The sequence below is a fragment of the Ursus maritimus genome, unplaced genomic scaffold (genome assembly GCF_017311325.1).
Source record: "Ursus maritimus isolate PB19 unplaced genomic scaffold, ASM1731132v1 scaffold_17, whole genome shotgun sequence".
Classification (NCBI taxonomy): Eukaryota; Metazoa; Chordata; class Mammalia; order Carnivora; family Ursidae; genus Ursus; species Ursus maritimus.
In genome coordinates, this window is record NW_024424119.1 from 24,993,954 (window position 1) to 25,021,552 (window position 27,599).

Here is a 27,599-nt window from a genome sequence, read left to right on the forward strand (position 1 = left end):
CTGTGTGGTCCCGTGGAACAATGCCTCAGCTGGAACTGTCAAGGTAGAGCTTGGTTGGAGTGCAAAAGGAACAGAAGCCTCCGGGTGCAGCTCAAGGCTCCTTACAGAGGTATGGCTCAGCGGAGCTGGGGGAGGGGCAGGGCAGAGACGCTAGGATAACCGATCAGCACTTTAGGCCCTGGCTTCTGAGGGTTGGCTTTGTCTTTCCGAAGGGGAGACAGAGAGAGAGCAAGCATGAGAGCAAACAGTAGTGGAGCTCGTCCTTGCATATATTTGGGCTGTGGTGCAGAGGCTTGGGCTAATGCTGTTTTGTCAAGAAGCAGAAGATCCCCTTCTTCCTTTCTGGGCGTTTCTAATGAAGCTGCTATAGTGTGGGCTAGGGTGGAGGGGGTCAAATCTAGGAACAAAGGCTTAATGGGAGGAGACACCCCTAAAGCTATTATAAGTTTATGATGGAGAAAATGCAGGGATTCAAGCAGCTTTCAAGAGGAGGGGCTGGAAAGCTTCCAGCCCGTTCTTTTTCCCCCATGCACAAACATACATACCCATAGACACACATACCATATCTTCTGGTGCCATGGGAGCCACCAGGCTCTCAGTAAGGATGGAATAAGAAAGAATGTTGACCAAGAGGCTCCACAGTCTATTGGGGGAGCATGGGGAGGTGGTCACTGTAATGCTGAGGGCACCTGACTTGTTATAATCAGTCTCCTTATATACAGACCTAGATTCCTAACAGGGAGGGACCTGAGCATAAGCTGATACTCCCAAATGCACCCTCTTCCTCTCCTCCCTTCAGTCCTGCCCCAGAGAGGACTCAGACAGGAAAAAGCTTATCCATTGGACCTCAGGTCAAGGTCAGATTGTTAGAGATTAGCAACTGAGTACCACTGTCTTCCCAGTCCTCCTTCAGAAGGCCAAAAAAAGAGGGGAGGCATTCAATGACTGGCAGAGAGATGCTGATGACCAAAAACAGGGGAAACCTTTCTTCTGGAGTGTAGAACATTTTCCTACCCAGAGTTACCCTTTTTCTGAGCATATAGAGTTCCTTAAATTCCCGTTTCCATTGACCACCTTTGTGGATGATTCAAAAACATGCTAATAGGAGTCAGTAGTTCCACACTGTGCGAATATGTGGTTGGGGAATACACTGGGAAGTTGTGGGAGGTTGTTAGTTCCCAGGAAGCATCTAAGAATGTGAACTACAGAACAGGGAAAAGGGGCCTTGGGGACTATGAATGGGGCAGGGAGATGAGGGCCAGGAGCTACCACAGGAGGTGGATTGACATTACTGGGACGGTAATATGAAAGGGATGCTAGGTACAGAGAATAGAGAAGTGGGTAAATACAAATTATGTAAGTGGAGGCTAGAGTGTGGGCCTATACAGGAAAGGTAGGAAGCAGCTGCCGTAGTAGCAGGGTAAATGCCGGGACTTTAGGAAGAGGGTGTGGCCCTAATTATTTTCTTTGGGAGGCAGTTGTCGTGGAAAGAATTAAGAACTGGGCAGAATTGGGCAGACCTGAGTTTGTGTCCCATCTCAGCTGTGTAATTGTGGGGAAACTACTTACTCTTGCTATGCTTCAGTTTTCTCATGTGTAAAGTGGAAATGCTTATGCCTACTTTAAAAGATTATAGTGGTGGGGTGCCTGGGTGGCTCAGTCAGCTAAGCATCTGACTCTTGATTTCGGCTCAGGTTATGATCTCAGGGTCATTGAGCCCCACATCGGGTTCTGCGCTCAGCAGGGAGTCTGCTTTAGATTCTCTCTCTCCCTCTCCCTCTGCCCCTCCCCCATTGCGCACGCGCTCTCTCTCTCTCTCTCAAATAGATAAATAAATCTTTAAAAAGTTATAGTGGGGTGGCGCCTGGGTGGCTCAGTCGTTAAGCGTCTGCCTTTGGCTCAGGGCGTGATCCCGGAGTTCTGGGATCGAGCCCCACATCGGGCTCTTCTGCTGGGAGCCTGCTTCTTCCTCTCCCACTCCCCCTGCTTGTGTTCCCTCTCTCACTGGCTGTCTCTCTCTCTCTCTCTGTCAAATAAATAAATAAAATCTTTAAAAAAAAATAAAAATAAAAAAATAAAAATAAGAAGTTATAGTGGAACTAGAGGTGATATATGTAAATCACCCGGCATGTAAGAGCTCAATGAATGATCACTAATAAATAGTATTATTATGATAGGCCAGGAGACACCCATTTGGGATGGGGACCAGGAAAAGGGCTCTCATGGAAAGCTTACTCCTGGTTCTAGAGAGCTAGACTTCCTAACTTTATGCTGGCTGAACCCACCACTGTCTACCTGGTAGTCATAGCTAGAGGGCCCATCTTTTGAGAGTTTTCTTCCACTTTCTTCCTATTCTGGATTTTCTGTTCCTTCCCCATCTTCATCTCCCATGTCTCTCCATTTAATCAGGGTACAGAGTGAGTCTGGAATGAGCTCTTCTACCCTATCGTTTTCTCTTCTACTTTATTAGAGCTCATGGGCCACAGTATTAAACTCGTATTGTTATGGAACAAGTCACTCCCAAGAAAGAAGTCTAAGAGGTATGCGGTGTTTGAAATAAAGCCACATGTACTGTATACTCTCATTACATTCTTAACTGATCAAATTTAGGATTCCTGAGTCGTGTCTTAATCTGTCGTTTATTCACTGAGTGATCTTGGGCAAGTCATTTTGTTTTTATGGTTGTTGATTTCCTTGTTTTTTAAAATGAAAGTGGTTCTGCCTACTTTGGTGAGTTGTTGTGAGGATCAGTGAGATGACATATATTTAAAAAGTGCTTTGCAAAAAATGTGCAAGTTTGTGGGGGGGCGGGGTGGAGGCATGAGTACAAAATCTCATAGGATGTCTGCAGAACTTCACCTTAGTTCGCTGAGCTAGAGTTGTCTGCGAAGGAACTGTGGGCAGGCATTTCCCTTGGTTGTGTGGAGATTGGGGAGGAATAAGACCTTCTCTAAGATGATAAAGTATAAAATGAATCCACCAGTGAAAGAATGTTACAGTTAAAATTGGATTCAACACAACCTAAATGTAAAAGTTAAAATTATACAGCTTTCAGGGAGAAAAAAAGGGAAATTTTCTTTATGATCTTGGGATAGGCAAAGATATTTTAGATACGACATAGAAAGCTTTAACCATAAAAGAAAAAAAAACAGGTAAATGTGATTTTATATAATTAAAAACTAAGCACCATTAAGAAAACAAATGGGCAAGCCACAGGCTGAGAGCAAATATTCTCAAGACATGTCTTACAAAGGAAATTTAAAAACTCCCACAACTCAATAATAAAAAGATAAGTCAAGTTTTTAAATGGGTAAAGTAGGAGTCCACAAATAACCGAGCACGTACCATGTTCCAAGCACTGTGTCTAGGTTCTAGGGACACTGAGTTGACTGTATGCAAGTTTCTGAGCTCAGGGAATGAACTCTAGTTTGAGGGATAGATACATAAACAACATTACAATATAACTGTCTGTACCCTCCAGCCAAACGTTCTTCATCATCTTCTGTATCCATTTATTCTCTATCCCTGGTTTAGAGGATCAGCCTTCTAGACTCTGTGTCACTTTGTTTTTCCATTTCAGAGCATATATGACTCAATAATAGTTTTGTGGATCGAATCATAAGTTCTTATGTGTGTATATTTTATTTGTGAATGCTATGTGAAAACAAGGTGCTTTAAGGGGTGGGGTGGTATTCACTGAAGATCAAGTGATGGCTGTAACCCATAGGTACTCCTATAATTACTGCTATATGTACAAGACAGTTTTCTGTGCTTTTAGTCCAGGCCTCAGATGATAGCCTAGACTTTGGGGAAACCTAATACTATATGTAAGGGGAAGCCACCGTCTCCAAGCCCTGAACCCACAGTATCTTGTTGTTTAAAGAAAACAAAATGGGGCACCTGGGTGGCTTGGTCGGTTAAGCATCTGACAATTGATTTCAGCTCAGGGCATGATCTCAGGGTTGTGAGATCAAGCCCCATGTCAGGTTCCACACTTAAGATTCTCTCTCCCTCTCCCTCTGCCTTTCCCCCCATCTCTAAAAGAAAGACAGAGAGAAAACAAAACTGTTTAAATTATGCACATAACAGATATTTATTATATACACATTAGAAAATACAGATGAGAAGGGTAGCGGGGGGGTGGGGTGATGGGGTAATTGGATGGTGGGCATTAAGGAAGGCATGTGATGTAATGAGCACTACGTGTTATATGCAACTGATGAATCACTGAACTCTACCTCTGAAACTAATAATACAGTATATGTTAATTAATTGAATTTAAATATAATTTAAAAAAGAAAAAAGAGATGAAACAGAAAGGGTAAAATTAAAAATAATCCAAAATCACTCAACAGAGGTAAGCACTATTAATATTTTGTTGTATATGACTTCAAATTTTCTTTCATGCATATTGCTATGGTCTGAATATTTGTATCCCCCAGAATTCATCTGTTGAATCCTAACCCCCAAAGGTAGTGGTAGTAAGAGGTAGGGCTTTGGGAGGTGATTAGCTCATGAGGACAAAGCCCTCATGAATGGGCTTAGTGCTCTTACCAAATAGGCTCCAGACTGATCCCTTGTCCCTTACACACTGTGAGGACACAGCCAGAAGGTGCCGGCTATGAACAAGGAAGACAGCAGAATTCAGCCATTCTGGCCCCTTGATCTTGGACTTCCCAGCCTCTAGAGCTATGAGAAATAAATTTCTGCTGTTTACAAGCCACGTAGTCTGAGATGTTTTGTCATAGCAACCTGAATAGACTAAGACACATATAGACATGTATTTATTTACAAAAATGGTGTCATACTCTATATGCTGTTTGTAGTCTGCAATTTTACTTAATATTTTGTGAATATTTTCCCAAGTCAATAATCATATTAACACACTATTTTAATGATGCTCTCCTCTATACTTTTTTATTGATTGTTATTATTGGAATTTTAGGTTGTTTCCAACTTCCCGTTATCCTTGTAGCCTATATATTTGAACCCAAGTTTTCTTGGTGAAGGAAGAGAAGAGATGGGGAGGAGTGAAGGGGAAATTATCTTATGTACTTCATAGCTAAACTTCCTAAAAATCCTCTTTATTTCTCTCAACAAAATCCCATACTTCAAGGCAGCTTTCTCTCTTTTCTCTTTCTCAGCTTGACTCTGCAAATGCCCATTCTCCTCCACTGCTTAACACCCATTCCATTCCTCAACACTCCTTTCCTCTTCTCATAAATCCTAATCTTTTTTTTTCTGTTTTAAAAAAGGTTTTAAATAACAGCTTTGTTAAGATATAATTCACATACCATTAAAATCTGTAGAGTTTTAATTTTACTCACAGACTTTCATAATTATCACCACTGTCTGATTTCAAAACATTTTCATCATCCCAGAAAGAACCTCCATACCCGTTAGAAGTCACTCCATTACCCAGTCCCCCAGTCCCTGGCAACCACTAATCTATTTTCTGTTTCTGTGGATTTGCCTATTCTGGACATTTCATATAAATGGCATCATATGACATCATACAAAGAATCCTTTTATGACTGGCTTCTTTCACTTACCTTTTTGAGGTTCATTCATATTGTAGCATGGGTTACTACTTGATTAATTTTATTGCTAAATAATATTCCATTGCATGTATATATAACATTTTTTAACATCAGTTTTTTTAGTTGTTGCAGATTTATCCATCTACCTACCTACCTACACTGGGGCGCCTGGCTGGCTTAGTTGGTGGAACATGCAACTCTTGATCTCAGGGTTGTTGGTTCAAGCCCCACATTGGGCGAAGAGATTACTTAAAAACAGAATCTTAAAGAAAAGAAAAGAAAAGAAAAAAGAGAAACCAAATTTAAAAAATAAAGTAAGTAAGCTATACACCCAGTGTGGGGCTTGAACTCAAGACCCTGAGATCATGCTCTACCAACTAAGCCAGCCAGGTGCCCCTGTATCACATAATGTTTATCCATTCATCTGTTAACGGACAATATCTTGTTCCAACTTTTTTGGCTACTGTGAACAATTCTGCTATGAATATTAATATACAAGTTTTTGTGTGAACATGTGTTTTCATTTCTCTTGGGTATATACCCAGGGGAATTGCTGGGTCATATGGTAACTCTATGTTTAACATTTTAAGGAACTGTCAGACTGGTTTTTCTAAACTGGCTGCACCATTTTACAATGCCTCCAGCAAGGTTTGAGGGTTTCAGTATCTCCACATCCTCACCAACATTTGTTTCTCTCTTAGGCATTGTGGTGGGGATGAAGTGGTATCTCAAAGTGGTTTTCCTTTCTATAATGACTAATGATGTAGAGCATCTTTTCATGTGTTATTGGCCATTTGTAAGTTTTCTCTGAAGAAATGTCTATTCAGGTTCTTTGCCCAGTTTTTAATTGGGTTATATATCTTTTTTATCGTTGAGTTGTAAGAGTTCTTCATGTATTTTGATCAGAAATCTCTTTACAAATATTTTCTCCCATTTTGTGGGTTGTCTTTTCTTGATGGTATCCTTTGAGGTGCAAAGGTTTTTAATTTTTATGAAGTCCACCTTACCTAATTTTCTCACTTGTCATTTGTGCTTTTGGTGTTGTATCTAAGAAATCATCACCCAATCCAAGATGACAAATATTTATTCCCGTGTTTTCTTCTAGAACTCAAACCTCATAGCTCAGTTAACCTCTCTGTTCTCCACCTTTCCCCATATCGACTCATTACCCCCAATCAACTCCCAAAGGGTTGGAAGTCCAACAAAGAAGTCTTCCTCTCAGAAATGAAAGGGTCGGGGCAGGGAGGATAAACATTTGCTTTTTAATTTTGATGTAATTTAATTTATAAAAATTTTTTAAAACTGTATTCCTCACACACGTATTTATCAGCCACTTGAATTTTTTCATTTATGTATTGCCTGTTCATATCCTTGAGCATGTGTGACTTGCCTAGATCTTTTCTGTACTCCACACGAAGAGCTGTGATCCTGTAATCTAAATGAGTTAAATTTTTAAAAATTGGTGGTATTAAGCATTCAGCTAAATGACGGAAAACTTAGGCATTGAGGAATTTAGATTCACAGTGGGTGGCAGGAAAATGACAGGAATAAAAGGGGAAGGAAGAGAAATGAATGAATTAGCAGAAATTAAATAGGAGGAGTCTGAGCAAGCGAGGACTGTTGGGGCTTGAACTTGGTAGCACAGGAGGCTAGAATTTGAGGAAGCCATTCTGCCACAGTCCAGCCAGCAGACCAGAGAAGCTCAGAATGGGTTCTGCATGCTTTGGGCCAAGGCATCTTGAACGGGAGAGGACTTTACCTTAGCCTATTAGAGGAAAAACTGGGAAGAGAAGACTTTGTAGGGGTCCCCCATTGTGAAAGCTCTGGACTGAAACTGGACAGAATTTAGGCGCTTCAGAAGATTATATTCTGGGGGCGCCTGGGTGGCACAGCGGTTAAGCGTCTGCCTTCGGCTCAGGGCGTGATCCCGGTGTAATGGGATGGAGCCCTACATCAGGCTCCTCTGCTGGGAGCCTGCTTCTTCCTCTCCCACTCCCCCTGCTTGTGTTCCCTCTCTCGCTGGCTGTCTCTATCTCTGTCAAATAAATAAATAAAATCTTAAAAAAAATAGATTATATTCTGAGCCAGACAAGAATGTATTATGCCTGTCATGTTTGCGAGCCCTTCTGTGTGCTTGAGTGATACAAAAGAGATAGATGGAAATAGACACCCACTCTCTCATTGAGAAGGAAGAGGTTGGCTTCACCCATACTTGTAGTCACTCTAATGCCCAACTTGGTCTCTGTATTCAAGAAGCTCCAGGACAGGGGTACCTGGCTGGCTCAGTCAGTGGAGCATGTGACTCTTGATCTTGGGGTTGTGAGGTCCAGCCCCACATTGGGTGCAGAGATTACTTAAAAATAAAATCTTGGGGAAAAAAAATAGAAGTCGTAGGGAGAGTGAGGATCGTTAGGCCCCCAACCAGCAGAGAGGGACAAGCATTCTGGGGCTCAGAGGAGGAGAAAATGAGGTGACACAGGGGCAAACAATACAGAATATTTAAAAAGTTTTCTTGCAAAATTAATAGCTTATTGCTATGAGTATATGATATAGTTCGTATTCATGATTTTTCCCTTATCTGAGAGCTTGCAAGCTGTGGCTGGGTCTGAGGCACCTCTCTGTCCCCCTCAGTGCCAAGCACCCTTTCAGTCAACCTAGATGATTTTTCTAAGTTAGGTACTATTCATACTTTTTTTGTACTTGGGACTAGTCATCATTTATTGCTAAGAACTTGTCCTTGAAAGAAGAGGAGAAAGTGCTATCCTTGAAGATCCCCAGACCTTTGTAGGCATGAAAGGGGGTTTGCCTTTTGTCACAAGTGGATGCATGGCCCACATAAAATGAAGCGGGCACTCGAGCTGGACCTGTGCAGTACAGAAAGTATGGTGGGGTAGCCCTGCCCTGTTGGGCTGTGTTATCAAGATCCATCTTGAATCTGAGTCTTTTCTCCTCTTGGGCTCTTCTCCATCTGAAAATGCTATGGGGAAGAACATGTCCCTGACTTCCAGGGAGGTGACATTAGGTTCCCTTTCTTTCCCTCTCTCTCCAGGTGCCAAGCTCTCCTGATGAAATGTGTTCTGCCCCACTGGGCTCCGGGGGCAGTGTCTGGTGCTGTTGATGCCCTTGTTCGAAATTTCCAGAATGGATAGTCCCCCAAAGCTGACTGGAGAGACCCTCATCGTCCACCACATCCCCCTGGTGCACTGTCAAGTCCCAGACAGGCAGTGCTGTGGAGGGACAAGTGGAGGTAGTGGGAGCACAAGATCCAATCCTTTCTGCCCCCCTGACCTGGGCATCAGCCAGCCTGATCAAGACCTAGGACAAGCTGACTCGCTCCTATACAACAGTCTGCACTCTGCCGCAGGGGGATCCACACGGCCTGCAGACAGCACGAAGAGTAGGGTTCGGGATGGAAGAGGCCCCGGGGCCCCTAAACGACACAATCCATTTCTGCTGCAGGAGGGTGTGGCTGAGCCAGGACTTGGTGACCTGTATGATGACAGCATTGGTGATAGTACCCAGCAGTCCTTCCACCTTCATGGGGCTGGTCAGCCCACCTTCCATCTATCCCCTTTCCAGCTGCCACCACCTGGCCCTAGAGCGGGCAGGCCATGGGGGGCAACACGTAGTCGGGCTGGAGTAGTAGAGGGGCAGGAACAGGAGCCAGTGGCCACCTTGGATACCCAGCACTGCAGCACTAGCCACTGCTGCCGGCCAGACCTGGATGCAGAGACCATGGAGCTGGACGAGTGTGGGGGACCTGGTGGGAGTGGCAGTGGGGGTGGAGCCAGCGATACCTCTGGCTTTTCCTTTGATCACGAATGGAAGCTCAGTTCGGATGAATCCCCGAGGAACCCAGGATGCGCAGGCTCGGGACCTCAGCACTGCCGCTGCAGTAGCACATCCAGTCAGTCCGAGGCGGCCGACCAGTCCATGGGCTATGTGAGTGACTCCTCCTGCAACAGCTCGGATGGTGTGCTGGTCACCTTCAGCACCCTCTACAACAAGATGCATGGCAACTCCCGTGCCAATCTCAACTCCGCCCCACAGTCTTGCAGCAACTCTTCGTTCTGCAGCCACTCAGACCCTGGCGCCTTCTACCTGGACCTGCAGCCCTCCCCAGCCGAGTCTAAGATGTCTTGTGAGTCCCACCACCCTGACAGTGGAGGAAGGGAAGGGAGCTATGGCTGTCCTCATGCCTCATCTCCTGAGCTCGATGCCAACTGCAACTCCTACCGCCCACACTGTGAGCCCTGCCCAGGTGTGGCTGACCTCACAGCCTGCTTCCAGAGCCAGGCCCGTCTTGTTGTGGCCACACAAAATTACTATAAACTTGTCACCTGTGACCTGTCCTCCCAGTCATCCCCAAGCCCAGCTGGCTCTTCCATCACCAGCTGCTCTGAGGAACACACCAAGATAAGCCCTGCACCAGGCCCCGGCCCAGACCCTGGCCCCAGCCAGCCTTCTGAGTATTACCTATTCCGGAGGCCGGAAGTCCAGCCAGAGGAACAAGAAGCAGTGGGTTCCTCAGTGGAAGCAGCAGCTCCTGTGGGCCCCGCTGTGATCGAGGGGCAAGTGTACACTAACACTTCACCCCCCAACCTTAACACTGGACGCCAGCGCTCTCGAAGCTGTGATCGCAGTCTCGCGCGCAGCCCTCCTGTCCGCCTGGGCTCGCTGGAACGCATGTTGAGTTGCCCAGTGCGCCTGAGTGAGGGTCCTGCAGCCCTTGCTGGGCCTGGCTCCCCACCTCGGCGGGTCACCTCCTTTGCTGAGCTTGCCAAGGGCCGGAAGAAAGCTGCAGGCTCTGGCTCCCCACCACTTCGTCTGAGCATTGGGGACTCCTCCCAGGAGTTCTCACCCATCCAAGAAGCCCAACAAGATAGGGTGGGCCCACCGGACGAGGGCACTCGCTGTAGCCACAGCCTACCACCCATGCCCTCGGGGCCAGGCATGGACCTAGTTGGCCCAGAGCCCTGGTCCACCCAGGTCTGTCAGGGCCTGCAGTCCAGTGAGATGCCACCTGCTAGCCTCAGAGCTGCTGGGCAAGGCCCCCTGGCCCAGCTGATGGATCCAGGGCCTGCTCTCCCAGGAAGCCCAGCCAACAGCCATACCCAGAAGGATGCAAGAGCTAGAGCTGACGGTAAGGAGCCTAGAGGCTGGAAAATACCAGGATATGCATGGCCTCCTCAGTGATAGGGCCCTGGCAACCACCCCATCCATAACCACTCAAGGTTCCTCAGCCTAGATCCTGTCATCTTTCCAATCCAGGTCATGTCCTACAGTTGTAATGGGGGGAAGGATAAAAAATACACTGAAATTATCAGGACTTAGAGATTGATATATCGGGAAAGAAAGTATGTGAAAGATTGTGATTATAAGCCTGGATGACTGGAAAGATGATGGTATGTGGATAGGGACCACAGACACTGATGTAAAGTAGATTTCCTGGAAAAGGGATAAAGCCTAAGTTCAGTTTGGGACATTTAGGAATTTGCAGCGCTTAAGGGGTATGTCCCATAGGCAAAGCACACTGGGTGTCAGTGAAGTTCATTCTTTGATCAGAGATTGGTGCTGCTCTTCAAAGAGCCTGAACCAGACACTTGACTTTAAGCTTCCTGGGCCTGGTCTTTCCCTATTTATTTTATTACATTTAAATAATTATTTTACAAATGCTCTATGTTAAATGCTAGTGATAGAGAGATGTGAGGGACAGTCTACCCTCAAGGAATTCTGACTAAGGATGAAAACAGAAAAGGAAACATAATTAAAACAGATGGGGAGTGGGGCGCTTGGGTGGCTCCAGTTGGTTAAGTGGCTGACTTTCCATCTCAGCTCAGGTCTCAGTCTCAGGATCCTGGCCCCCCGCGTTGGAGCCTACTTAACAAAAACAAACACCAGAGATGTCGGTGGACAGTACTGGTCTATGAGAGGGATCTCTAAACAGACTGCAATGTCAGAGAAGGACTGCTAACAGAATTTATATTTAAAACCAGTCTAGAAAGATGATGAGGAAGGCTTTGTGGAGACTTGTGAGAACATTCTAGGTTCATACAGTAGTCTGTGTAAAACTGCAAGGTGCAGAATAACTTGATGCTTTCCAGAAACTGCAAATAATTTGGCATAGCCATGATGGGGTGTGGATGGAACTGTTGAAGGATTTTTATCAGGGAAGTAGCATTTTGTTTGTTTTTAACAGCTTAACATCATGTTCCCATTTGCATTTTAGAAAATCACTGGTTGTTTGGGTGAAAGGTGAATTGGAAAGGATGCCCCGGGGTCAGGAGACAACCAAGATCAGAGTCTTCAGAATAACAGAGGTAGTTGAAGCTCTCAGTGGATGAGAGCACCCAGGGAGAATGGGTGAAGTTGTAAATGGAACAGGACAGAGAGCACTGAGGATACAGTTATTTAAGGGTGAGCAGAGCAACACTCAAAGCTTCTGAGAAGAATTAGGAAAATAGAAGGAAAACCAGGGGGGAGTAAAGGCACAGTCACTAAAGGAGGAAAAGTTTTCAAAGAAGAGTTAGGTTCAACAAAGTTTGGAAGAGAAATCACTAACATGAAGGCTGAAGAATCCCAAAAGCAACATTTGGGAGTAGTGAGGGGGAAAGCCAGATCTCAGAGGGTTTGGAAGGAGAGAGAAAGCAAGGGAAAGGGAGATAAAGGCGAATGTGCTATGCTGTAGCCTCATGGAGAAGTCCATTGGCTTCTCAAAGGAAGTGGGTTAAAAAACCATAAATGGTATAATCTCCGATGTTGGGGAGATCATAGCCTCAGAAGACTTCACACTCCTAAACAGACACAGAGGAGCTGCCCTTGGGGTGGAGGATGAAAGGGGAGGTCTCCAGCAGGGAGGAGGGGGTCAGAAACAGCAGATTGGCCAGAGCCCTTTGGAACCCCCTCCCTTTACTACTTCACTGTCTGGTGGGTGTTTCTAGACACAGGGGACGCTGTGGCTGGCATTCTGAGGGTAAGAACAATTCTGGTCAGAGGTGGGAGAGGCATTAAAAGTGTTGTGGTGTGTTTTTTTTGTTGTTGTTCTTGTTGTTGTTGATTGGATAAGACTTCATATAGAGATGCTATTCTTTCTGTCCATAAGTCTCCAGTGATCTCTCACAGGGCTCTTCTGTTGATTCTATACGTTTTTTTAAATTAAAGAATGAATGACAATTCAATGAATTCATGAATGACAAAAGAAGCTGAGATCTCTTTGAGATCCTGAGCATCAGAGTCAAGATTCAAAAAGATCTTACCAAATCTGGAAAGAATAAAACAAAAAAGCAGGGACCAATGTGAAGTTTGATAGGTAAGCTGTACTTGAGTTGATTTGGAATATTTAATTGATAGAACACTCAGAATGAGTCAGCACTTTGGAAGGTCTTCCAAATACTTAAAATGACTGTCTTCATTGATAGACTTCAGAAGGGAGAAGCTGATAGTCCTCTACTCCTCTAAACGAGGTAGTGCTCACCTCAAGTTCTGGGTACTTCATTTTAAAGGAACTAAGGGACTGGGGCTGTGTCACCTACCGAACAGCAGACTCAGGTGAATGTGGTCTCTGATTTTCTCAAGGGCTGTCACACAGAAAAGTGAGAAACCTTAGTCTTTGTATTCCCTGGGGACAAAACTGAGACCCACTCCCCAGGTCAGGCCCCTCCTTCTTCCCTGATCTCATTCCTCTGCCTCAAACCCTATCCTGGGGACTTAGGGAGGATTTTTTAAAGAGTAGAAATAAACAGTCTAATTCAAACATACTTTATATTGCAGGTATAATAAAGCTATGGTTGGGAAGGCCTAATCTGAAAGCCAGAGTCAGTTCAGCCTTGATATTTGATATTTAAATAAATAAAAAAGAAGGAGGGTTAGCGGGAAAGGCTGTGTACTTAAAGATGGGAATGGGGTGGGAAGAGTGGTGTCAATGAGAATGGCAGGTGTGGGAGTTTGAGGGGAGAGCAGCATAATTGGTGGCAGGTGTGGATACCTATTTGAGAAGATTAGACTTTATTCTGTGGGCAGTAGGGCCACAGGGGATAAAACTGGTATTTTAGGAAGCAATCTGATTTATGTAAGAAGATCTGGATGCAGCTAGACTAGCCTGAACCAAGGGTGACAGTGGGATTCATTCATTTAACAAATACTTATTCAGTACCTTTTATATGCCCAGATCTATTCTAGGCACTGGGGATACATCAATGAACAACTAAAAAACCCTGCTTCTTTGGAGCTCTTATGAGGAGTAATAGACAATAAATAAGATAATTTCTAATAGTGATAAAATGCTAAAAAGAAAAGAAAACAGGATAATAAGACAGAGTATGACTTGCCAGGGGGACTGGGGTGGTCGCCACTGAGGTGGTGATGCTTGAGCTGATGCCCGAATGATGAGATGATTTCCGGCAGAACAGCACATGCAAAAGACCCTGAGATGTTAATGAACTTGGCATGTTCAGGGACAGAAGGAAGTGTGGCTGGAGCATAGTAAGCAAGGGAGAATGACAGAGGTTGCTCTCTAAGCACAAATTGGGGGTGACAGGAGGGTATATTTTGAACATGTCCCCTGGGAGTGATTCTGACACCCCTCCCCGATGGGGTTGTGATCACTATCCCCTTAAGACTCAATGAAGTAAATAAATGGGAAAAGATGAGGGATACCATTTCCTGTGTAGTGCAATGTGACAAAGAGAACATTAGCCCCTAAGTCAGACTCTGGCTTAGGGAGAATTCTAGCTCTGCCACTTCCTAGTTGTGTGACCTTGGGCAAATGATTTAATCTCTCTAAATTTCCAATACCCTGAGCTGTCAGGTAAGGATATTAATTCCTGTCTCAAGGATTTGTTGAGCCGGAATTGTGCTAGTGAGCCACACCCTGGGTTTCTGGCTTCGTAGAAGCTTATAGCGCCACCTTGTGTCATTCAGATGTCTACAGCGTGCACAGTGTTAGAAGTACAACTCACACAGAGACAATCTGGCTGTGCAGTGTCCTGGAGTTTTGTATTTAGTTCTGATCCCCGTGTCTTCAGAGACACCAGCCTGAAGATTGGCTGAAAGAACAGAAAAGGACCAGTCTTGGGGCCCACAACTCTGTGGAGAGGGAGCAAATGTGGGCCCTGAGGCTCCAATGCCAGGATCATGAAAGAATGGGAATGGGGTTGATAGGGGAGACAGGAGGCTGATTCCAGCTGCAAATGAAGAAATATTATGGTTAGATTTGCTTAAGAATGAAATGAGTCAGCTTGAGTGGAGGTAGGCAACGATGAGCAAAAGCTTGAAGTAAGTAACATCTTACCCTGAAAATATGTGACCCTTACTCCAACTCTTTAGGCCTTAGAAACAAAGGAAATGGTGGTTCTGCCATTGACAGAAGTGGAAGTCATCGGGAAATTCGATAGATGAACTGCTTTAAAATAACAAATTTTTTGATGGGAGGGGCAGATGGGGAGGGAGAATCTTCTTTTTTTTTTAAGATTTTATTTATTTTATAGAGAGTGACGAAGTGGGGGAGGGGCAGGGGGAGAAGGAGAAAGAGAGAGAATCTCCAGCAGACTCCCCACGAGCGCAGAGCCCAGCATGGGGCTTGATCTCACTACCCATAAGATCATGACTCATGAGATCGTGACCTGAGTCAAAACCAAGAGTCAGAGGCTTAACTGACTGAGCCACCCAGGCACCCCAGAGGGAGAGAGAGAGAGACTCTTAAGTAGGCTCCGTGCCCAACACAGAGCCTGAGATTATGACCTGAGCCGAAGTCAAGAGTTGGATGCTTAACCAACTGAGCTACCCAGGCGCCCTTAAAATAGCAAATTTTAAGTGAAAGTAGAATCCTCAAGCAGAATGATCCAGAGATTAAGGGGAAGAAGGGGGCTAAAGCTATGGGTTCAGGAGTCATCTGTATGAATGTCTGAACTTGAACAATGCTGGGGAGAAAGCATAAAGGGAGATCTAAGAATGGAACCTTAAGATACACCCACCCTTGAAGTCAAGAAAATGAAGAAGGGGTGAAAAGTCAAGAGCACAAGAGAGTTCAGCATCATAAAAACAGTGGAAAAGGGGCACCTTGGGTGGCTCAGTCGGTTGAGTGTCTCCCTTCAGCTCAGGTCATGATCCCAGCATCCTGGGATCAAGCCCCATATTGGGCTCCTCGTTCAGCAGGGAGTTTGCTTCTCCCTCTCCCTCTACCTGCTGTTCCCCTACTTGTGCTCTCTTGCTATCTCTCGCTCTCTGTCAAATAAATAAATAAAATCTTTTTTAAAAAATGAGGAAGTTTTACAAAAGATGGGAGGAGCACTGTCACATTCCCAAACTTGGATTGCCCTTACCCCATTCAATGCCTACGACCCAGGTCCTGCCTGTCTCTTCCCCTCTCCCCAGTGAGCATCATCCGTCTGCTTCTTTGCTTCCTCTCCTGGAGGTCCCAGGGTCTGTCTGTCTGATTCCTCCTCCCTCACTGTTGCCACAGGGGGTGGTGCGGAGAGCCGACCAGTCCTTCGCTACAGCAAGGAACAGAGGCCGACCACGCTGCCCATCCAGCCCTTCGTGTTCCAGCACCACTTCCCAAAGCAGTTGGCCAAGGCCCGGGCCCTCCACAGCCTTTCCCAGCTCTACAGCCTCTCTGGTTGCAGCCGTGCGCAGCAGCCTGCCCCGCTGGCTGCCCCCACTACTCAAGTCCCAGCCTTAGCTCCCTCGGGGGAGTCACAGGCACCCACCAACAGAGGTGCCAGGAAATCTGGGCCTGAGCCAGAAAGCTCACGGCCGTCACCCCTGGGGAGCTACTCCCCCATCCGCAGTGCTGGCCCCTTTGGGCCCAGCACCGACTCTTCTGCTTCCACCTCGTGCTCCCCTCCTCCAGAGCAGGCCGCGGCCACAGAAAATCCACCCCCATGGAGTCACTCCTGTCCTCCTGTTGCCCGGCCTGCCACCTCCCAGCAGCCACAGAAGGAGGATCAGAGGATACTGACCTTGGCTGAGTACCGTCTCCATGGAACAGGAAGCTTGCCTCCTCTGGGCTCCTGGAGATCTAGCCTCAGTCGAGCAGAAAGTCTAGCCCGGGGAGGTGGTGAGGGCAGCATGGCCTCCAGGCCCAATAACGGTATGAGCTTTACCCTCCACCGCAAGCATTTCTACCCACCACCCTGCCCCCCCCCACTGCCTTTGAATGCTTTCTTATACTCCAGCCTGGAGTCGGGTTAAAATGTTTTCATCTCCTTCCCCAGCATCTGTGGATAGTACCCAAGCAATCCCAGCCCTCATAACTTATATGGGCGCACTGGGTGGATGTGAAATGCTGTCTCCTGCTAACTCTTGCCCGTCTCTTCTGCTCATCTGTTCTGCTTTCAGCCAACCACCTATCCCCTCAAGCACTCAAGTGGCGGGAATACAGGAGGAAGAACCCACTAGGGCCACCCGGATTGTCAGGGAGCCTAGACCGAAGGCCACAGGAAGCTCGGCTGGCCCGAAGGAACCCCATCTTTGAGTTCCCTGGCTCCTTCAGTGCTGCTGGCCATCTGAGCTGCCGGCTGAATGGTGTGTGGGCCAGGTCCCCTGCATGCCCAGGGCAGGCTCTCCTGCAGCCGGGCAGGGCTAGAGAAGAGGGCAGTCCCAAAGGAACGGGTCTCCGAGGGTAGGAGGCACAGAACTGAGCAGCAACTCTTAGAAGGAGAGTTGCTTGAGATTGATTTTTCTCTTCTTTTTCTTTCCAGGTCAAATAGTGAAGCCATTACCACTGACCTGCCCTGACTTCCAAGACCCCTTTTCCTTGACTGAGAAGCCTCCAGCTGAGTTTTGTCTGTCCCCAGATGGCAACTCAGAGGCCATTTCCATTGACCTGCTTCAGAAAAAAGGTGAATATTACCCCCAGCTCAGGCCAGGAATTCTGTTGTCAGTACCTATTTGTGCCTATTGCCCTACTGTCTAGCCCTCCAGAATATTTCCCTATCTTAGAACTCCCAAGTGCTAGGAAGGAATCAGCACAGGAATGGGGGCGAGGTAGATGTCCGTGCATTGTGTATGATGGGTATGCATTGAGTGCACAAGGATCATTTATCAGATGCTTAAGAATCAGGCTTCAGTCTCTTACCTCAGGGAGCTAAGTAGAGTGAGGGAGACTGCCATGTCATAAAAAAATGGCCTCATGCTCTAATGGGAGAGTCCAGGTACTATAGGGCCTGACAGCTTGGGTAAGCATGCTGGTAACATCTACTAAGATATCTAGCAAATAAGGACCACTGGACCAAGAGAGAGCTGTTTCAGTGAGATGATGGGGAAAGAATTGAGCATAATTGTGGCCTGAAGGGATGGAGCCTGTGGGAAGGGAGGAAGATGACGCTAAAGTCCCTTATAGAAGCAGAGTGGGGGGTTCAAAGATGGGAAAAGGGAAGAACCTTGAGCAGGATGGAAAGAGAGCGAGGGGTCAGGAAGGAGGGTAGACAGAATGTAGTTATGTCCTTTGGATGGACTGGGAAGTTGAATTGATGACCAGCGGCCTCTGTTCTCTGGGTGAAGTAGAACCAAGGGCTTGAGAAGAGGGGTAAAGATTTGGCAACGTGAGAACATAGCAGAGGGTACCGCAAGGCACACGTCAAAGAGGTGCCCCTGTCAGTCACTGTTGTGAGTGCCCCTGGACTTTCTCCAGCAGCCACTAGCTGGGTTTCTCAGAGCGGACAAGATGGAGAGTTAGCTTGATCCAGGACTGGAGTAAGAGGGTCTTGAAGATGCAGTCGCTGAGATGGGTCCACTGGCAGTGGCAACAGTACAGGGCTTGAGAACTGGGCAAAAACAGGAAAGGGCCAGGGCCTGGTCCTCAGGAAGACTGAGACCCATGTGCAGGGACAGAGAGAGAGAGTGGACGCCTCTCCCTCTGTCCACTGAGGGCTGTTTTAGCTGAGTTGCCCAGGGACTTGCTTAGGAACCTGTCACATGGAATTCCTACTTGCAGGGCTGGTGAAAGCAGTTAACACTGCTGTGGACCTCATTGTGGCCCATTTTGGCACAAGCCGGGATCCTGGGGTGAAGGTAGGCAAAAAACTGTGACAAGCTGAGCTCTACCCTGCTGACCCTCACCCATTCCATTCAGTGCTGCCACCTTCTCCTACTCTCTTGCACCTAGAACCCAGAATTGGGTACTTCGGGATGGGGATCACAAGAGAAGCACAAGAATTGAGGCCTACGAGAGTCAGAGAAGACCACGTTGGGCTTCAAATGATTCCCTGTTCTTCTCTACTCCATCCACAGGCAAAGCTGGGGAATAGTTCTGTGAGCCCCAATGTGGGCCACCTGGTTCTGAAGTACTTGTGCCCTGCAGTCCAGGCTGTGCTGGAGGATGGGCTCAAAGCCTTTGTGCTAGATGTCATCATTGGGCAACGTAAGAACATGCCGTGGAGTGTGGTTGAGGCTTCCACACAGCTAGGTAAGTGCTAAGTGGCAAGATGAGGACCCCAGGCGGAGATTCAGATTCAGGAGACTGGGCATGTGACTGCTAACTCTGGCTTCCTCTCAGGCCCGTCCACCAAGGTCCTGCACGGCCTCTACAACAAGGTCAGCCAATTCCCGGAACTCACCAGTCACACCATGCGATTCAACGCCTTCATTCTCGGCCTGCTCAAGTGAGTATGTGGGGCAGCAAGAGGGGCAAACCACAGCCCTCTCCCCTGGGCTCCGCTACTTTGTGGAGCTGACTCCCTAGACTGAGACAGGCAAGGGGGGATCTGTGGGGTCTGCAGGATCTGTGGCCAGGGCCCAGGCTCACTTTCTCCCCATCTAGCTACAGCCTCTCTCCGTAGGTCCCTGTGTTCCCACCACACCCATAACCCTCTGGCACTGATCACCAACACGGTCTTTTGCTTTTATAAATCCATAATCTGCCTTCTTTGGAAACTGATCTGGCTCTCTGGATATTGTAAACCTTGATCCACTCAATTCCAGCACTACTTCCAAATCCTACCTGACCACAAGGCCACCTTGAGATCCACATCCTTCTTTCCAAGTATGGGCCCAGGTCATCCCCTTTGGGATATGTACCCTGTATTCTCACTCAGTAGCTGCCCTGACTTCTTGGGTCCCATGTAAGCCAACTCCATTCTAGAGGGAAGTAATTGGCTTGTGAAACACATGTTCACCCCCTCCCAACATCCCCCACTGACCTTCCAGAACTATTTTATAAGAAATGAACGAGGTAGCATCCCTGCCATAGAAGGGAGATATTCACCTATACCTCTGCCCTATGTCTGACCCCTGTCTGTCTCCTTTGTACCTTATCATCTGACTATCTCCACACAAGATTCAACTCTCTCTACCTGTTCCTTACAGCGTCCGGTCCCTGGAGTTCTGGTTTAATCACCTCTATAACCATGAAGGTAATGCCCAGAACACTGCTCTCTCTTGCAAACTCAATATAGGCCAGACCTCAGAGGCTCAGACGAGGGAAGCATGGCTCTTTACAGATGGTAGAGGTGGGGAGGGGGACCACCCAAGCTTTCGTCTTCAGAGCCTGGGCTTCCAGCCCAGTGTCTCCCCAGCTTCTACTTGTATTAGAGCCTTGGAGTCAGCAGGATACTCAGGCAATCTGGAAGTCAGGGTGGCCAGGAACCCCCACTCTCCTCTGAACTTGGGGCCACCACTTAGGGTTGTGGAGGTCACGACCTGCGCAAACTCCAGGCAGCCTCTTTTGCCCTGGAGTGCACCCAGGGACACAGCGTCCAGCCTGTACGGCAGTACCCAGTGGCTCTGCCAGCGCTGCTTCTCGGAGCCCCTCCCCGGGCCAGGCTCTGCTTCTCTGTGGGGCTCAGCCCTCTCTCTTGCTCCCCTAGATATCATCCAGACCCACTACCAGCCATGGGGCTTCCTGAGTGCAGCGCATACCGTGTGCCCCGGCCTCTTCGAGGAGCTGCTGCTGCTGCTGCAACCCCTGGCCCTGCTGCCCTTCAGCCTCGACTTGCTGTTTCAGCACCGGCTCCTGCAAAGTGGGCAGCAGCAGCGGCAGCACAAGGAGCTGCTGCGGGTGTCCCAGGACCTGCTGCTGTCCGCCCATTCAACGCTGCAGCTGGCCCGAGCCAGGGGCCAGGAGGGGCCCGGAGACATGGACAGGGTGGTCCATGGGGAGCGGGTGAAGGGTGTGGGCGCCCCTGAAGGTGGAGAAGACGAGGAGGAAGAGGAGACAGAAGAGGTGGCAGAGGCAGCTGGGGGCTCAGGGCGTGGCAGGTGGGCCCGAGGTGGGCAGGCTGGCTGGTGGTACCAGCTCATGCAGAGCTCCCAGGTCTACATTGATGGCTCAACTGAAGGCTCTAGGTTCCCCCGTGGTGGCAACAATAGCAGCAGTGAGAAAAAGAAAGGGGCAGGAGGTGGGGGACCACCCCCCCGAGAGGGAGTAGTCGAGGGGGCAGAGGCCTGCCCTGCCCCTGAGGAGACCCTTGGCCGGGACAGGGGCTGGCCCTTCTGGATGGGGAGCCCCCCTGATTCTGTGCTGGCCGAGCTGAGGCGCAGCCGGGAGAGGGAGGGGTCCACTGCCCCCCCAGCAGAAAATGAGGAAGGAGCCTCAGAGCCTTCACCCGGGGGCATTAAGTGGGGACACCTCTTTGGCTCCCGAAAGGCTCAGCGGGAGACCCGGCCCACAAACAGGTGAGAGGCAGCTCATGGTGTAGACAGAGGGATTTGGGGAGCCTATCTAAGCCAGAGTGCAGACAGAGCCAGAGCCCCGGCTGCTCTCCCGTAGGCTACCCTCCGACTGGCTGAGCCTGGACAAGTCCATGTTCCAGCTAGTGGCACAGACAGTGGGTGCCCGCCGAGAGCCAGAGCCCAAGGAGAGCCTGCAGGAGCCACACTCTCCAGTCTTGCCCTCCAAGCCTCCATGGTAAGCCCTGGAAAATGGGATTGGGGGGCTAGGTTTGGTTGGGTGGGGTTTCTCTGACCTCCATTTGTTGTTTCCCCAGCGAGGTGAAGGCATTGTGCCATCATCTGGCCACAGGCCCTGGACAGCTGAGCTTCCACAAGGGAGATATCCTACGGGTGCTGGGGCCAGCCGGAGGAGACTGGCTGCGCTGCAGCCGTGGCCCGGACACCGGCCTGGTGCCTCTGGCCTATGTGACCTTGACCCCAACTCCAAGTCCAACCCCTGGAAGCAGCCAAAACTGAGGCCCTGTGCATGCTGGTGGCCTCAGGGACCCTCATAACCCCTGACTCAGAGCCTGAGAGCCCTTCCCAAGCCCTCTGGCTTGGCCACAGAGAGTAGACTGAGAGCTGGGGGCCATACATCCCTGTGCTCAGTATTAATTACTCCCCATTAACTGTCCCAGTGACCTCATCCAGACCTCCACCCAGGAGAGGAGGGAAGGGATGCAGCACTGGGCTGCCAGGATTTCCCCGGCCCATCTGGTACGGATAAGCACGTCCCTATGGAGGGGGGTGACCAGAGGCCCATTTGCAGGGTTCCCTAGGCCAGGTGGTGAGGAGGAGAGGTGACAGTATTGGGGCCAGCTCCTTAAGCCCCCAAATGTAAATAGGCTGTGGCCAGTGCCTGGTGGTCAGAAGAGGGAGGAGAAGCCCAGGCTTCTGTTTATGTATTTATTTATTTATTTATTACACCTATTAATAAAAAAGGTGCTCGGCCTCCAAACCATTTCTTTTTGTGCCTCCCCCCCACCCTTGGGCCCATCTCTCTTTCTTCCAAAAGGATGGCTGGGATAGGAAGACAGAGAAGAAAGAACTTGAAGTCCAGGTACCTACACCAGGAGCTGCTTCTGGAGGGTGGTGAGGCCCAGTGCATCATGGGTGAGATGCCCATACGTGTGCCCGAACTGGAACTTATACCCTGTATGGACACAGAGGTCTGTCACTTGTAGCCAGTGGCATGGAGAGCCATTTATTTCTCAGTCATTGCCTAAGCCTTCCAAAATCTGGTCCCAGCTTCCCACTGTGAGCTACCTCATTTCCTTTTCTGCCCAGTGAGAAAGGTGAACCATATGATCCAACCCCCCCCCCGTATCTATTAGTTCCAACCCCCACAAACCACTTCCACCCATTCCACACACAGACAAAAATACTGCAGTCCCCTCTGGAGCTATTCTCACCTGGCACATAGCCCCCATAATTAGGTAAAAGGCCTAGGTTCTGAGGGTAGGTCCTAGAAAGTGGAGGGAGATGTTTGGGATCCTTCTGGGGTCTGCCCCCTGAGTACATCTGTCCGAATTCCTGCAGTGCCCGGTTGGTGAGCACAGGAAAGCTGGAGCCGAAGAGGAAGCGGGCACGGGGCACGTAACCAGTGAAGCCTGGGGGGATGGGGATACTGAGTCAGGACCTCCTGGGGGCCTCCCCATGCCTTTGGTCCTGACCCACTTCCTCTCACCTGGCATGAAGAACTTGCGAGGATCTTTGTCATCCATGGAATAGGGGGAAGCCTTGGGAGAAGTTGGCAGAGAAAAAATAAGGCTATCAAATTCAGCCCCTGTGCTCCAACGGGAGATAGAGCTGGCCGTCAAGCCCACATCCCCTGTACCCATAGCCATGCTGCTCATGGCCACCCCTAGGCCCGGCCACACAGAGATAAGGCTTCCCACTCCCAACCCCCCTGCACTCCCTCCAGCCTTCTTGGTCTCACTTGGTCCGCCTCTTGCCCCAGCTCTGGCTCCTTCTCTGCCTCCAGCTCTGGCTCTGGCTTTGGTTCTTGGTCTTTCTCCACATCTTTTTTACCCTTGTCCTCCTTCGGCAGCTCTTGACTCCCTTGTCCCACAGACCCCTGAGTGAAATCATTTAGAGCCTCAGCCCAGACCCGGCTGCAGTTCTTAGCAAAGATGAACTGGGCCTGGGGTACAAAACCTGGGTGGGAGGGGGCAAGGAAGATTTCAGTTAGTGTTTGGGGCACACGTTCTGGGTTGGGGACACCTGTTCAGACTGTCCGTACGTACCTGTGTACCCAGGAATCATGCTGGAGCTGAGCCTTTCATGCCCACGCCTGACAGGCAGGCTTCCCCTGGGAACCTCAGGAGATGCTGGAGGCCGGATGGGAGGCAGAAGTGTGCGATGGGCAGGGGGCCAGGCTAGGCCAGGAAATCCTCGAAGTAGCTGACCAGTCATCTGCCCGTAGGTCTGGCCCATGCTGAACCGAAGTAGTGGGCAGTGTCCAGTGTACCTGTAGCAGAGCACTCACCCACTCACCTCTCCTTGCACCTCCACCACCCCCAGATAGAAACACAGACCTCTGAAGCCCTGATCTTTTTCTTCTGGATTCGGCTGGGTGTATATGTGGAGCAGGCATTTCTTAGTTCTCTCTGGGTTTTCAACCCTTCCTCTCTGCTGTTACCCCGTTACCATGGAGAAGACAACACAAAGTGTCGTGGCAAGCCCAGCTACCACTATCCCCTTGCTCTTCCTTTTCCACACAACACTGTGAATATCTCAACCCTAGGCCTACATACCAGTTTGTCTATTGACCCCCAAGCCCTAGGTGGCACAACTCCCATGTCCTTATACCCCATCCCCAGAAGCAAGCAGAGGTGTGCTCTGGGTAGAGTCTTACCCTGGGATATAATGAGGGTTCTGAGGGTTCAGCCCTGGTAGGAAGGTGCTGGCCATGAGAATCCAGGCAGTTCCTTTTGTTTCCCTTGGAGCCGAAGCTCTAGGCTGTGTGTACTGTGTCCAGGGCTGTGGGGCGGAGCCAGAGGCAGGAGGCGGTGCCAAGGGAGGGGAGAGGGGAGGAGGCATGAGTGAGGTAACTGCCAGGGCCAAGTCCCTCAGAACAGAACAGGGGCTCACTGGTTGGCCTACTCCAGAACAAATGCAGTCGACCGCATGGGGGTAGGGAGAAGTCTGAGTGTGGCCTCCCCGTTCCAGGGAGCGAAGGAAGCCCTAAGGTGGGAGGGGAGAGATCAAAAACTGTTAGGTCCATTCAGCTCTATCTTAAAAGAGGACCCTTCCTTCTTTGTGAGTGTTGATTGAAAGTGATGGAATTCCTGGGAAAAAAGGGTCTTTAAGGGGATCCCAGAGGGGAGGTGACACGGAGAAAAAGGAACCTAGAGACCTCTAAGCAGTGGCATTAAGTTTCTTTTTAATCATTTTAATTTGTCAAGAATTATTTACTGAATACCCACCATAATCTGGATTATCATTCAACAAATAATGCCATGCTCTGCTAGGAATATTCTGTAGTCAGAAAAGCTAAGCTCCGCTCCGCATGACTTCGGGCAAGTCATTTAGTGTCTCTGAGCCTTTTACAAAATGAAGATACCAGGACTCACCCTGCTACTGTTGTGAGGCTCGAATGAATATATACAAATGTGTTTTGTACCAGCAAAGACCATGAATTCAGAAGCGGGGGGGGGGGGGGTAGAGGGGAAAGATCATGGGCCTGAGGCCACACTGTCATGGTCCCCTACTAGCTTGTGGCCTCGAGCCAACTGTACCTTGTCTGAGCAGGCGACTTAACATCTGAACGTGAATTCCCTAAACCCAAACATGAAGGTTAAAGTAACCTAACCTACCAGGGTGCTGGTAAGGATAAAGTCAGTGTGGAAAAGAATTTACCCCAGCACCTGGCATTCAGCTACTAAAACTTAATTCTCTTCCCTATTGTCTAATATTTTCTCTAAGCTTCTAACACACATGGGAAACCTGTGACTATAACCAAATTCAGTGGGTATGGGTTTTCTACCGTGGGAGTTCAAGCAAAAGAGATAATGATGGTAATGTTCCAGGGGACAGGGGTGCCTTAACAGACGTTAAGCATCTGCCTTTGGCTCAGTCATGACCCCAGAGTCCTGGGATCGAGCCCTGCATCAGGCTCCCTGCTTGGCGGGGAGCCTGCTTCTCCCTCTCCCTCTCCCTCTCCCTCTCCCTCTCACTATGCCTGTTACTCCCCCTACTTGTGCTTATTCTCTCTGTCAAATAAATAAATTAAAATTTAAAAAAAGACTAGGGGACAAATAAGAATTCGTTAAGAAAACAATTCAGGAAGTTCCTGGCTGACTCAATTGGTAGAGCATGCAACTCTTGATCTCAGGGTTGTGAGTTCAAGCCCCACACTAGCTACTTTAAAAAGAAAGGGAAGAAGAAGGAAGGGAGGGAGGAAGGAAAAAAGGGAGGGAGGAAAGGAAGGAAGGAAAAAAGGGAGGGAGGAAAGGAAGGAAAGAAAAAGAAGAAAAAGAAAGAAAGGAGAAAGAAGAGAAAGAAAAAGAAAAGGAAAAAGGAAAGAAAAGAAAGAAAAGGAAAAAAACTCAGAGCAGAGAAGTAGGCCAGAAAGAAGAGCTCTCAGAGAAGGGGGAGCATGAATGGAACTCAGCTCTGGGGCTGAGTCGGGGTCAAGCCAGTCCCCCTTTCAGGAGGCAGAGCCTCTGCTCTTCTCCCCACCTGAGTCTGACATGCCCAGGCTGACAAAGCACGCGTCCCTAACCTGTGGATTGCACAGGAGCACTGGGCCCCAAGGAATACATTTCATGGTCCTCACTGTTCTGCCAAGGACGGCCTTGGTATGTGTCATGTAGAGCTAGGGTTGTAGACTTGGCTCACTGTTAAGGAAATACGCTAGATGGGGATGGGAAGTGAGGGGAGAACCCAGAAAAGCAGCAGTGTGGAAAGGTTAACAAACTGGACTTTTGGATTCTGTAACAGACACTACTGGTTGCACACTGAATACCCATTCCCCTACCCTCATCTCCCATTTTAACAGAACCTTGATTTTGTTCTGTGGAGCAGCCAGGAGCTTCGGGGAAGCTTGGAGCCAGCCCTGGGAACGAGTCCTGATGAATCATAGTGTCCTACTCCTCTTGCCGATGATTAGTGAGGCACAGGCTTACGGCATTCTGGACAATAAAGGGAAGTCTGCCAGGATAAGAGAGGGCCCTAAGAAAAGTAAGCAACTTAGAATGCTCTTTAAAAAGATGCATGACAGGGACACCTGTGTGGCTCAGTCGGTTAAATGTCTGACTCTTCATTTCGGCTTAGGTCATGATCTCAGGGTCGTGAGATGGGGCCCTGCATCAGGCTCCAGGCTCAGCACAGAGTTTGCTTAAGATTCTCTGTCCCTCTCCTCCTGCCCCTCCGATAAAAAAAAGATAAATCTTTTTTTTTTTTAATGCATGACAAATTAGAGACAGAGAGGTGGACAAGAAGGAATGGTGCCCTTTCCTGCCTCTAGAAGTTCTATGGACATGACGACAGAACTTCGGTAGGCATCATGAAACCTTGTGGAAAGCTAGGCTAACCTGGGGACAAAGCCTGAATACAGCAAGGATGGATAGTAGAGTAGAAAGGCACGGGTCCTTGATGAGCTACTGAACTAACCAACCTTTTTATATGAAATAATTTCATTATTGTTAAAGCCAATTTAAGTTTTCTTTTATTTGGAGCTCAAGGTAGCATAACATAAAAATAAAAACAACAAAAACTAGTTCAAATCCTAGCTTCCCTGGAGATACAGACCTTGGCCAAATTCATCTCCTCAAGCCTCAGTCTCATCCATAAAATGAAGACACTAACGTTACTACTTCATTGAGTAGGACAAAACAGCAGGACAAAACAGTAGCACAAGATGATACATAAAGAGCAATTGGCCCCAGTGTCTAGCTGATGTTAAGTGCTAAATAAATAGCAATTCACAGTGTTTGGTTGGAATTTGGTGGGAATGGGAGAAAGGAAAAGAGCTGAGGACAATAACAGAGGTTGGGGGGTTAGGGGAAAGCGTGTGAAGCTGAGAAGTTGAAAGGTTAAAATGTGAAGGTGAGATACAGATTAGAACGTAGAGGCTGGAACAAATTCTGCAGAACCAACCGTGGCAGTTAGGATCAGTGTGTGGATTAATACAAGTTAGGAAACAGGTTACAGTGAGTCTTAGATTTGTGTTTGTGAAGAAACTGTCCACTCCTCTTGGTGAAATGGGCTGTTACTATTGTTCTTTCCATCTGTGTAAACAGTATTTCTAAGTTCCTGAAGATCAGAAAAGTGTTCTAACCTGGGAAGGAAGTGAAAGAACTAGCTGAGGGGTCCACAGGATGGTTCACTGCCTCTGTGCCCCCGATTCCAGGGGACGGTCATCATGGCAACGCAACCCCAGCTCGCTCCTCATGGGAGCTGCACAGC

The 27,599-nt window shown here is 48.4% G+C and overlaps 2 protein-coding genes across 9 annotated transcripts in view; one reads left to right on the plus strand and one right to left on the minus strand.

Moving 5' to 3' along the window:
• On the plus strand, positions 1-22,146 carry RUSC2 (RUN and SH3 domain containing 2). 4 transcript variants are annotated; one of them, XM_040631567.1, is made up of 11 exons: positions 1-109; positions 16,000-16,629; positions 16,878-17,063; positions 17,240-17,380; positions 18,475-18,551; positions 18,771-18,945; positions 19,036-19,141; positions 19,845-19,891; positions 20,345-21,152; positions 21,247-21,384; positions 21,464-22,146. In XM_040631567.1, the coding sequence occupies exons 2-11, from the start codon at positions 16,608-16,610 to the stop codon at positions 21,663-21,665; spliced, it is 1,902 nt and encodes a 633-aa protein (XP_040487501.1). In that variant the 5' UTR covers positions 1-109; positions 16,000-16,607; the 3' UTR covers positions 21,666-22,146. The 4 variants fall into 4 exon arrangements, with proteins under 4 accessions (XP_040487501.1, XP_008693397.2, XP_008693398.2 ...); XM_008695175.2 differs by lacking the exon at positions 1-109 and adding an exon at positions 8,590-10,683; XM_008695176.2 differs by lacking the exons at positions 1-109; positions 16,878-17,063 and adding an exon at positions 8,590-10,683.
• The window catches only part of FAM166B (family with sequence similarity 166 member B), a 19,394-nt gene continuing 13,884 nt past the window's right edge, over positions 22,090-27,599 (minus strand). For 2 of the 5 annotated variants that reach the window (XM_008695174.2, XM_040631570.1), the window contains exons 3-8: positions 24,046-24,170; positions 23,435-23,658; positions 23,128-23,345; positions 22,876-22,927; positions 22,601-22,798; positions 22,090-22,341 (exon numbers count right to left, since the gene is read on the minus strand). In XM_008695174.2, the coding sequence (XP_008693396.2) occupies positions 22,253-22,341; positions 22,601-22,798; positions 22,876-22,927; positions 23,128-23,345; positions 23,435-23,658; positions 24,046-24,170 (906 nt within the window). In that variant the 3' untranslated portion in view covers positions 22,090-22,252. Of the gene's footprint in view, positions 22,342-22,600; positions 22,799-22,875; positions 22,928-23,127; positions 23,346-23,434; positions 23,659-24,045; positions 24,375-26,193; positions 26,481-27,599 lie in introns of those variants that run through there. The other 3 variants (XM_040631568.1, XM_040631569.1, XM_040631571.1) reach the window with 3 other exon arrangements.